This window comes from Propithecus coquereli, unplaced genomic scaffold (assembly GCF_000956105.1).
Source record: "Propithecus coquereli isolate 6110/MARCELLA unplaced genomic scaffold, Pcoq_1.0 Scaffold85, whole genome shotgun sequence".
NCBI lineage: Eukaryota > Metazoa > Chordata > Mammalia > Primates > Indriidae > Propithecus > Propithecus coquereli.
In genome coordinates this window covers 5853082-5866231 of record NW_012154729.1, presented here as the reverse complement: position 1 = coordinate 5866231, position 13150 = coordinate 5853082, and the positions used below count along the sequence as shown (strand labels likewise).

General features: G+C 35.5%; 1 protein-coding gene across 1 annotated transcript in view; it reads right to left on the bottom strand.

Annotated features, from left to right (window-relative positions):
* CEP83 (centrosomal protein 83kDa) overlaps positions 1-13150 on the bottom strand; it is a 106561-nt gene that overhangs the window by 66102 nt on the left and 27309 nt on the right. The window contains exon 4 of the mRNA XM_012663992.1: positions 1650-1742. Coding sequence (XP_012519446.1) covers positions 1650-1742 — 93 coding nt within the window. The remainder of the gene's footprint in view (positions 1-1649; positions 1743-13150) is intronic.

Here is a 13150-nt window from a genome sequence, read left to right as displayed (position 1 = left end):
GTAAATTACCATTCAATTAACCTTATTTCTTCACTGATTCTCCTTACAATAAAACTGTATAGGATGACATAAGTTTTGAGCTTTGGGCTTAATAAGATAATATTGAAGAATGCAGCACATCTTTCAAAATACAGCTAGATTTTAGAAAGTATAATTAAGTATAAAATACCACACCCTTAGAAGTCAAACAAGAAAAATTCAAAATAGATAAAAAGTTATTTGAATATTTAGTACAGCAACTTAAGGTTCTATCAAATATCACAATGATAGTTCAACCAAACACACCAACCTAAAGAATATATATAGCACCATCTCTCTTGACTAACCAGGAATACATGCAATTCCCTGCAGTGTTCTAATCCTGCTTACTAATGGCACTCTGTGAAAGCTGCTGGTATTATGAATACTCAACAAGAAATTCAGGCAATAGAGCACAAAGATATAGGAGACACTATTTCAACACGGATCATGAAATTAGGTAATGAGGAAAGCATGTCTCCTAAAATACTCAGCTAAGTATTTGAAAGATTTCTAAGCCAGTATACAAACCAAGAAAATACCTTTCTTGATCTTATTAGAGATATACTTTGTTTTGATTTCTTTAAAAATGCTTTTTACTTGATCACCTACCTTGGGTCTGAATGATTTTGTTTATTTTCAAAAATTCAATCTACTCCCAAACCATAATGGTTTGTCATTAGGAGTATATTCGAAAGACCATAGTATCAAGCCAGTAAGCCACTATAAAAGAGGATTCTACAACTGTTTTATACAATGGCAGCATCATTAGACTACAATTACCCAAAGGGCTCCATTTTGAAGGGGCAATAATCATCTGTATGTACAATGGCAGGTATATTTGTTAAATAAAGTAACACATATAAAATGTCTAGCACAGTACCTAATACACTTATTATCTGCAGTCTTTTCCTGTCCCCTCTGTTAAGCATTTAGTTATACCAACACTTCATAAAAGGAGATTGCTCTCAACCTGAAGTAAGACTGTAACAAATTTTTCCTTGTATGAGGGTGTATGAAATTCATTCTTTCCTTCAACAAATATTAATTGAGCACCTATTGTATACCAGGAACTGTTCTAGGAACTTTGAATGTAACAGTGAACAAACGTTCCTCCTCTCATGCTACTTCCATTCTAGAGGTGGTAAAACAAAAAATAAACACTATAAGTAAAATTATATAGCATATTAGAAGGTGATTTGTATCAGAAAAAAAATTAAGCAGGGTAAGGCAGATGCTAAGTAGTGATGGGAAAGGCAGGATGCAATATTAAATTGGTGGACTGGCAATAGTCAAAGTAGGCCTTATTGAGAAAGTGACATTTTTAGCAAAGACTTATAAGAGATAAAGGAATTAGCCAAATATTCAAGGCAAAGTGATGCTAGAGCAAAAGCTCTTCAACTGTACCACTTCTGGAGGGTCAAACATATATCAGGAGGCCAACGTGAATGGAGGAAAGGAGGTCAGAAAGGTAATAGAGTCCAACCCTGTGAAGTCTTAGGGGCTACCATAAGGACTCTGAGTAAAAAGGGGAGCTACTGAAGGGTTTTGGGTAGGGGAATGATGCTTTTCATCAGGACTTTGATAGTTACATAAGGATAAATGTATAGTTCTTCACATAAGGTACTTACTTCATCCAGATTCCGAAAACGTTCTCTCATTGGAATTTCTAATTCTTGTTGTATTTGAGATCTTAATACTTCCAATTTTTGTGGAGTTAATACCTAATATATAAATACAAACAATTCTAAATATGGATCGTAAGTATTAAAATCAAGAGTTATCCAAATTTCAAAGCCTAATTATGACAATCAAATGTGATTCATAAAAGTTTTCACAATATAGCTAATTTTATAGTAATCACTATATAAATAGAATCATCATTTGAAACAATAAGAATCTCAATTTCAGGCTCTCAGAGATGTCAAAAATTCCATTAACAAGAAGGAAAGACAGTCACTGATTATGATGTTAGGAATAACTATGTTAGCAGCTAAGGCTATCATGTTGGATACAATGGCTGATAGTCTATTTTCCAAAGCAAGCAAAATAAAGGTATGATAATTTGTTATACCAAAGAGATTTCTTCAGACTTATTTTTAATCAGAAAAGGCTGATTTTTACTCTCACCACCAAAACTAATTTAGGCTCCTCCCTGTCATAGTCTCTTACAGAACTCATATTTCAATAATTAAATATTTATGTACGCTCCATATGGGCAGAGTTAGTCTTTATCACCATTGTATTCCCAACACCTCCCACCACTGCCTGGCACTTTAGAACCACTCAATTATTACTTCATTAATGAATGAATGAACAAATGAACAAATACTGGTTGTAAAAAAAATTTACAGTTTGTATTTACATTAATCTCTATAAAAATGAGAATGTTCAGTTTAATTCATTTATTTCATCCATATTCCAATTTTATTCAAAATATTACATCTTACTGAAAGCCTACTATACATAAAGCATAGTACAATGTACTATAATCTACATATCATACCATTCTAAGCACCTTACATGCATTAAATTTATTTAATTCCTACAACAATTTCACGATGTAGCTACACTGGGCACACAAAGAGTCTAAATAATTTTCTAAAGATCACAAAGACTCACATGAAGTACATATTTCCCCATAAGAAGTTCAAACTCTGGTATTAAAAATAATCCAATTAAAAAGTCTTTGGGAAAAAAATACATATTTGAAACACGGACTTGGGGGGGAGGGACCAAGGGCAACATACGTAACCTAAACATCTGTACCCCCATAATATGCTGAAATAAAAAAAAAAAAAAAAAAAAATTTGACCAGAGTACCTGCCATATGCTCAACAAAGTGCTCATTAAGGTGTTGCTGGTATTATTAACATTGATGCCATCTTTTTGGTCACCAGCTCTGCAATCTCCCTACTTGAGGCCCCACTCCTATATTCATTTGATACCTCCTAAGTGCTTCAGTATAAGGCATTTGGGATTTGACTCTGTATCTTCCCCACTGTGGATCCTCAACAGTGAGATCTGAGGCCTAGCTTCCTGCTGAACCAAAGCTTGGTTCCCAACCTCACCAAGTTGGTGTCATCACATCTTGGCATATCTGTCAGTTTCATCAGAAGCCTTGTTCCTGCCTGTGCACCAGATAATCCCCCTTCCACCATTTTCCTAGGCATTAACCAATAAAACCAAAAATAGTAATATAAAGAAAAATGTTCACAATATATTTTTAAGTAAATAAAGAGCTAGAATTCCTGTAAAAAAAAAAAAAGTCTTTGGGAAAAAAATAAAAATAAAAAATAACCCATACACACAAAAAACTATAAAAGTAGGCAATATAGGCTCACCAGATAGGGAAAGTCAGAGAGAGAAAACATTTAGGATAGAAAGAATGATGCATCAACACCTAAGTGCACATATAAGAATAACATTTATTGGGTGTCGGGCAGATGGGAGCGGGGAGGAGGGGATGGGTATATACATACATAATGAGTGCAATGCGCATCATCTGGGGAATGGACACACTTAAAGCTCTGACTCGAGGGTGTGGGGCACAAGGGCAACATACATAACCTAAACATCTGTAGCCCCATAATATGCTGAAATAATAAAAAAAAAAATAAAAAAAAAAAAAAGAAAGAATGATGTATCAAGAAAATGAGAAAACTAAAGCTTAGGTAGAACCCAAACTCAAGGAACAGAAAACATTTAATTTGCCTGAGGTAGCAAAGACTATATGGGAGAAAAGTGATTCTCAAAGACGAATTGAAGGCATTTTGGATGGGACCACAAGAAGCACTACAAGAAATTCAGAATCCTGGGTCCCTATGCATTAACGCTGGCACAGAGATGATAATTACTGATGCTGGGTGATAGGTACATGAGGATGCATTTCAACACTCTTTATACTTCTGTACATGTTTAAGATTTCCATAATTAAAAGTTAATTACAGGGCCGGGCACGGTGGCTCACACCTGTAATCCTAGCACTCTGGGAGGTCAAGGCGGGAGGATTGTTTGAGCTCAGGAGTTTGAGACCAGCCTGGGCAAGGACAAGACTCTGTCTCTAATAAAAAAAAAAAAAAAATAGAAATTATCTGGACAACTAAAAATATACAGAAAAAATTAGCCGGGCATGGTGGCGCATGCCTGTAGTCCCAGCTACTCAGGGAGGCTGAGGCAGAAGGATTGCTTGAGCCCAGAAGTTTGAGGCTGCTATGAGCTAGGCTGACACCATGGCACTCTAGCCTAGACAACAGAGTGAGACTCTGTCTCAAAAAAAAAAAAAAAGTTAATTACAGATAAAATTCCAACTTCCAGCCAAGACAGAATAATAGAAGCAGATTTACTCTAACTTGAAACAAACGAAAGAATAGACAAAAATTAAACAGCAGAGACACTGCTGTGAGACACTGGACATAAGGTAGCAAAAGACAGATTGCTGACAGAAAACAGAAAAGGTGAGCTTTGAGAGCTTTCAGGACATGGTACAGGAAGCGATACCAGGCAGAGTCTGAGGGACTGCTTGACTTGAGGAGATGAACTGAGAATCCAGGGACATCAAGGTAGTTAGAGTCACAACATAAGGTAGCAGTGAGAAGAGTAGCACAGAAAGAGAACGATGAAGATCTGTAAAGTCTTGACACATTCAGTAGAGTACTGCTTAGGACGTATGTAAGGAAACTACCTAAGACCGGGAAAAGAACCACCTTAAAGGATTAGAAAGATGAGTACTCAGAGCTCACACAGATCTATGAATAGTTGCTGTTCCCAAAAGCCACACTAAAAAATTTCATTTCATAGAGAAATGGGTATTCAGAAGGATCTTGCCTCAGCAGTGGAAAATAATTAGTACTATACTAAATACTACTCTGCTCCCATTTAACAAACCTTAAAAGCAAGACCTAGAAAGATGAAACAGTTTCCAAGTAATTTGTGTCCTAGAACAAAGCTCAAGAATATTTACCAGAATACAAAAATATCCAGCACTCGATAAAGTAAAGATCACAATGTCTAACAACCAATAAAAATTTAACAAGCATGCAAAGGAGGAAAATACTACCCATAATGAGTAGGGGGGAAAATCAACATAAAACAGACCTAGAAGTGACACAGATGTTAGAATTAGCAAAGATCTTAAAACAGTTATTATCAAGTTATTATAACTGAATTCCACATATTCGAAAAGCTAGAGAAAAAAACTGAACATGTTAAATAAGGAAGATATAAAAAAGATAAAGAAGATATAAAAAAGACCAAAATTGAACTTCTAGAGATGAAAACTACAATTTCTGAGATGAAAAATACACTGCATGGAATTAATGGCAGATTAGACACTGCAGGAAAAAAGATCAGTGAACGTGAAAACATGGCAATAGAAACTATCCAAAATGAAACAGACAAAAAGACTAAAAACAAACTAATAAACAGAATATCAGAGAGTTATGGAAGAACTTTAAGTGGCCTAATATTAGAATGTAATTAAAGTGCCCAAAGGAGATAAAGAGGTGGGTGAAAAAAATATTTTTACAAATAATGTCCTGGCTAGGCACAATGGCTCATGCCTACAATCACAGCACTTTGGGAGACCAAGGCAGGAGGATTGCTTGAGGCCAACAGTTCAAGACCAGTCTGGGCAACACAGGCAAGACCCCGTTTCTACAAAAGTTTTTTAAATTAGCCAGTCATGGTGGCACATGCCTGTAATCCTAGCAACTTGGGAGGCTGAGGCAGGAGGATCACTTTAGCCCAAGAATTCAAGATTACAGTGAGCTATTAAGCTATGATCATTATGATCATGCCACTGCACTCCAGCCTAGGACATAGAGCAAGACCTTGTCTCAAAGAAAGAGAAAAAAGAAATGATGTCCAAAAGTGTTCTAAGTTTGATAAAAACTGTAAACCCACTGACATATAAAGCTCAATAAACCCCAACCACCAGAAACATGAAAAAAAAGCAAAGATCTGTCAATCAAATTGCTCAAAACTAGAAATAAAGAGAAAATCTTAGCAGTCAAGGAAAAAAAAAAGACACACTGCATACACAGAACAAAGATAAGGATAACAGCAGATTTCTTATATGAAGGAACATAAGTGAGAAGATGGTACAGCAACATCTTTAAAGTACTGGTGGGGAAAAAAAACCTGTCAACCTAGAATTAAATACTCAGCAGAAAGCTTTTAAAAAACAAAAACCTTTTTGGATATACAAAAGCTGAAAAAATTTCTCACCAGTAAGCCTGCATTACAAGAAATGTTAAAGTCCTTAAGACAGAAGGAAAATAGAAAATGATACCAAATGGAAATATGGATATACACAAAGGAGTTAAGAACACTGAAATTGGTAAGTATGTGAATATATAAGATTTTTTTTTTTACTTACATCTATTTAAAAGATAATGAGCATTTTAGACACAAATAATAACAATCTAGTGTGGGGTTTATGGCTGGGGTAGTCAGAGAAAAGTTATATCCTATGAACTCTAAAGTGAAAGATGTATACTATTAAAGCCAAAAGGAATGTTTAAAATAATACAAAGAGTTAAAGCTAATACGTCAACAAAGGGGATAAGCTGGAGTCACAAAAACAATCAAAAAATATTAAAGAAAAATTGAAAAAAGAAATAACACATGGAACAGAAAAGAATAAGGCAATAGATTTAAATCTATATTAATCACGATAAATGTAAAAAGCCTAAACACCCCAATTAAAAGGCAGAGATTGTTAGAATAAATCACAATGAAATACACAGTATTTTCTTAAAGAACCTTTATACAAACATATACTGAGTGTCAATAAGCTGAATGAATAAACCATTGTGCCCATAAGTCTTAAGTAAAATCTGCAAACAGAAATCAGTAAATTAAAGAACAATGTGTATGCATACTTTGGATATCAAACTCAAGTTATTCAAATCATTAGACCCATGAATAATCCAGATATACTAAATAATTTTTACCACTCATTAAGCTCTAATAATTGATTTTTTTATTATTGATAGAGACTGTTTGGGTTAAAGACACAATACAATTACCTGTATTCTCTGTATTTGCAGTTGTACATACTGCAAATGTTGGTTCTATGTACACGAAACATCCTTAAGTCACAAAACAATTTAGTTTGGACCCAAAAAAACTAAGTATGTGAGCATAATTAGCTAGATTTAGTAATTCCACAATGTATACATATATCAAAACATGTTATATACCATAAACATACACAATTTTTGTTATTTAAATAAAAGAAAGGAAGAATGGATTCAATTTGGTTCATATGCTCTTAGAGCTAATGCCAGAGGTTTCGATATTTAGAATAAAATGTAGACTGAAATACAAAGGATTATCTACTTAACTCTAGTTAAACCCCAAACTAAATCAACTGCAATATATTTTGAACATATTGATTACTGAGGTTTTACTAAATATTAAAAAAAAACCTAAAGAGGCTTTAAGAGATATCTCAGGATCCTACTTTGTTCCCATCCATTATTTTATTTTATTTTGAGATAGTCTTGCTCTGTCACCCTGGCTAGAATGCAGTGGCATCATCACAGATCACTGCAACCTCAAACTCCTGGGTTCAAGCGATCCCTCCTGCCTCAGCCTCTCAAGTAGCTGGGACTACAGGTGTGTGCCACCACGCCTAGTTAATTTTTTCTGTTTTTAGTAGAGATGGGTGTCTCACTGTTGCTTGGGCTAGTACCGAACTCCTGACCTCAAGCAATCTTCCTGCCTCAGCCTCCCAGAGAACTAGGATTACAGGCATGAGCCATCACGCCCAGCCTCATCCATTAATTTTTAAATACTCTGCTCCTCTTCACTAATCATGAGCTCCTAAAAAGGTATAGTAAGAATCATATGTTATCAGTTATGCTGAGACTTGTGCTTGGGTGCTTTACATTTTTTGTTTCTGATGCTCACAACTGTTATCCATATTTTACAGGTTTTAAAAAATATATATTAACTTAAAACAAAAGGTTTGAGAGAGCTTACTGTCAGGCCAGGGCTCTGACTTGTTGAAGTGAAGGATCTCCTGAAAACTCTGCTGAAAATCTGCAGAAGGCATAGGGCAAAGCAAGCAGAAATTGGCTGACCTGTGCTTACTATCCTATACACAGTGAAGCAGCTGCACGGTATCTATGCAGCTCCTAATATTATATGTTCAGTTACATTGCAGATACCTCTGGAAATAATAATGATTTAAATGGTATAATGGTGTACATCTCACCATTGGCCTGGGGCTACCTAACAGCAAACAAAAGTTTAAGAGTCCTCTGATCCATGAGGTCTCTGACAAAGAGTCTCTAAGATATTTTTTTTTATCTCCTATGAATCTTATTAAAAACAAGCAGGCACACACCATAAAATTTCTCTTCCTCTCCCCCACCCCATAAATACGCATAAACCAAAGACACAGAATAAAGGATTTTCCCCATCCTATTTTAGGAGAAATTATTCTGTCTTGACTTCTAATGGAATATTGCCACTATATGTCTCAAAAGAAAGTTAAAAGAATGCTTTATCACATAATAGTTTGGGTATCATTACCTATATAAAATCTATAAAAGCAAATTTTTAACACTGCAATACTTGCCATATTAATAATATAGGCCAGCCAGGCATGGCGGCTCACACCTGTAATCCCAGCACGTTGGGAGGCCCAGGAGCGGAAGATTGTTTGAGGCCAGTAGTTTGAGACCACCCTGGGCAATACAGAGAGACCTTGTCTGCACAAAAACTTTAAAAATTAGCTGGGTGTGGTGTAGTCCTAGCTACTTGGGAGGCTGAGGCAGGAGGATCACTTAAGCCCAGGAGTTTGAGGCTGCAGTGAACTATAACTGGGCCACTACACTCCAGCCTGGGTGACAGAGCGAGACCCTGTCTGTCTCATTCATTGATTCATTCATTCATACATAAGTTAGGCCAATCTTTTTCAAATATTTTTTTAATTTAAGAGGCTAAATGTTGCTGTGACAAAAATTCTTAATAAATTAATGACTGAAACTGAGTAATATATTTTGATCTGAGCTTCCCAGTAGCTAAAATAAAATAGGAAACATATTGGGTTATATAGTTTTCATTGCCTAGTACAAAAAAAAGCATATAAATTCTTGGTAATCTTTCTAGTTTTGTCAGAAATATATAAAATTATTTCCCACGTTAAAAGGGGTTGCTAACTTGGTACATAACAATAATAGCTAACATGTACTGACGACTTATATCAAAGCAATGTACTATAATATCTTCTATGCAGTCTCATTTCATCCTTACAATCATCCTGAGTTAGTCATTATTATCATTCCCATTCACTATTGATGTAGAAATATTCTTTAAATGAATGTCTTTTATATCTTTTTCCTATTAATATAAAAGCCAAAGGGATGGCATTAAATCTTAGAAAAAGGCATTTTTGCAAGTAGACTAGATAACACATATTTTAAAAATAATCTTTCAAAAACCTTCATTGAAATATTTCTTGCTGATCTTACTTTGTTGAATTTACTTTTCTAAACTTACAATTTGTACAAATTGCAAGCATCCTATTAAAGCAAATAGATAAATTGCTTTAATGTGTATGTGTGTATGTATGTATACATGATTTTTCTTTAGCTTATTTTTGCCAAATAAATGTCACATAGCAACTAGATACGCTTATCTTGAAAAACAGAAACTTTACTAGATAAATTATACTTGTCAGCAAACATTTGGGAAGTTAACACATGGAGAAACATCCAAAGTTACCAACAAGGAGGCTATAGGCAGGATGATTTCATTTCAATGAGAGAGAAGATGTTTAACATGATTATAAAGAGAAGTGAATCACTTTTCAAAGTTCACTAGGTTCTCTAGCACTGAAAGCACTGAAGCAAAGAATGAAGAGTCCTGTGTGAAAGACACTGTAAAAGGTTTCTGCTTCCGATAGCGCATTATTAATAGTTTCCTAGGTTGCCATAAGAAAATGCCAGAAACTGGGTGGCTTAAAAGAACAGAAATTTATTGTTTAACACTTCTGGAGTCTAGAAGTCTGAGATCAAGGTGTTGGCAGGGCCATGCTCCCTCGCAAACCTACAGGGAAGAATCTTTCCTTGCCTCTTCCTAGTTTCTGGTGGTGTGCTGGCTTACGGCTCCAGCACTTCAATCTCTGCCACCATCATCACATAGCATGCCCAACCATTTGTCTGTCTCTCTTCTCCTCTTCTTTTAAGGACACCAGTCATATTGGGTTAAGGGCCATACAAGGCTATATAACCTCATCAACTTAACTAATTACATCTGTAATGATGTTATTCCAAATAAGGTCACATTCTGAAGTATTAGGGATTAGGACTTCAACATATCCTTTTGGGGGATACATTCAACCCATAACAGATATGAAGAAAAACTAGATGATTATCAACTCTAAGATGCCGAGTCTCTAGGTATGTATGAGAAAGAAAACGCAACTTTATATTATACAAGGGAACTTCAAAAAGGTTCATTAAAAATGTTTATCATGGGCTGGGTGTGGTGGCTCACACCCGTAATCCTAGCACTCTGTGAGGCCAAGGCGGGAGGATCACTTGAGTTCAGGAGTTCCAGACCAGCCTGAGCAAGAGTGAGACTCCATCTCTACTAAAATTAGAAAAAATTAGCCAGGTGTGGTGGTGCGTGCCTGTAGTCCCAGGTACTCAGGAGGCTGAGGCAGGAGGATCGCTGAAGCCCAGGAGTTTGGGTTGTTGTGAGCTAGGCTAATGCCGCGGTACTCTAGCCCGAACAACAGAGTGAGACCATGTCTCAGAGAATAAAATAAATAAGTTTATTACGAAAAACCTAGGCATGAATTTCAAAAATTTTTTGCACCAACATAAATTCATACTAACTTGTTATAATATGCCTAAACTGGATCTGGTTTGAGGCACTAAGAAGGATGACACATCAGTTTAAAAAGAGCCCCTATCAGAGCAACATGAATTCTGCTAAAATTGAAGTAAAAACAAACATCAAATTTGTGGTGAAGTTTGGATAGAAGAATGGTGAAATCATTGATGCTTTATGAAAAGTTTATAGGGACAATGCCCCAAAGAAATAAGCAGTTTGCAAATGGATAACTTGTTTTAAGAGGTGATGAGACAATGTTGTAAATGAAGCCCACAGTAGCAGCTCTCACCCACATCAAGAAAGGAAAAAATTGGGCTGGGCGTGGTGGCTCACACCTTCACCAGAGAGCGGCCTTCTCCATCACAACAATGATCCGGCTCATTCCTCTCATCAAACAAGGGCAATTTTGTGAGCATTTCAACAGGAAATCATTAGGCATCCACCTTACAGCCCTGATTTGGCTCCTTCTGACTCTTTTGTTTTCTAATCTTAAAAAATCTGTAAAGGGCACCCATCATTTGTCTTCAGTTAATAACGTAAAAAAGACTACATTGCTATGGTGAAATTCCCAGGACCCTCAGAGTCCTTTAGGGACGGGCTAAATGGCTGGTATCACCACTTGCAAAAAGTGTCTTAACCTTGATGGAGCTTATGTTGAGAAATCAAGTTTATATTTCTTACTTTTATCTTTTAATTCAATTTTTTCCAAAAATTTTTTGAAGTCCCCTCATATATGAGCAGAACAATAATCCCAATTCACTCGTTTATTCCATTTATTCATGTCATTCATTTAACAAATAGGTATTTGCTAGGCATTGTCCTAAACACGGAGACACACTGAAAAGAAGTCTCTGCCCTCATGAAGCTTGCATTCAAATAGGAAAAAAAAAGTCATCATTTATGACTATCTACTTTGTGCCAGGTATAGTAGTAAAAATGTACATGTTATCCCATTAGTCCTCAAAACAACCCCTATTAGTTAGAATCTTTTATCCCTTTACCACATGAGAAAACTAAGGCAAACAGACATAGTTATTTATTGAAGGTCATCATCTTTATGATGAATTGACATTTTTTCATCATAAAATATCCTTTTTATCTTTAATGCTACTATTTGTCTAGAAGTCTATTTTATCTGATATTAACACAGCCACTCCAGCCTTCTTAAGCTTACTTTCTCTATATGCTTGGTACAAATAAGCAAGTTTAGATGTTACTGTCAAGTGACAGAGTAATCAAATTTGCAATGCCTGAAGAATACCTCAAATACCTTGGATTCAACATTCGAAGCTTCCATTCATACAGGCTCCTTAATTTTTGTGAAACAAATTAATCCACTGATTCTATAGGTTTAAATTACATTTCCCTCTTCAATTCACATTTCAGAGGTTTTTATTTGTTTAAGTGTCCTAAAAATACCTAGGAACGAAACAGTGAGCATAGCAGAAGTTCTAAACCAGGCTTACTGGTGTTCCCAACAATGGAAGATTTCAAGAATTTACTGAATTACAAACTTCCAAGGCAGCTATCGAAGGAAATCTAAAAGTTGGATGATATGCCTGACTAGGTAACTTGAAAGATGCCTTTTTAGTCTATGAACTTATGACTTCAGTATTAATAATACTTCATAATTTGTATTAAGCACATTCTTAGGCAGAAATACACAGCCTAGTGCTGTTCAGGGATTAGATTTACACAGGAAAATATCATTATTACCTATTAATTTGAAATTTATATTAAGTTTGACTGTAGTCAAAGTTTGGTTTTGCTCTACTTTCCAGGCAAATGAAAAATGAAGAGTGTAAAAAATATCTAAAGAAACTGTAGTTCAGTACTTCAGTACCCAATGTCTGTTGCTTTAGAAACCCATTTACCTTACAATGTGCACATAAATTATGTGTCCTGTTTTTATAGTCTCTTTTAAGAAGCTCCTTAAACATACAATCAGCATTTTTTTAGCTTATTTTCAGTTACCATACATATACAAAAGTTAGTAAATTTTTTTTTTAAACGCAATGCCAATTTATTTTTTAAAAGGGCTCTGTGTCAGCCTATGGTTTGCCTTTTCTTTGTATAAAAAATTATATAAACTTTGGCCGGACGCGGTGGCTCACGCCTGTAATCCTAGCATTCTGGGAGGCCGAGATGGGAGGATCGCTCAAGGTCAGGAGTTCGAGACCAGCCTGAGCAAGAGTGAGACCCCCATCTCTACTAAAAATGCAAAGAAATTAGCTAGAAAATTAAAATTCCAGGCAATCACTTAAGAATAGGGATATTT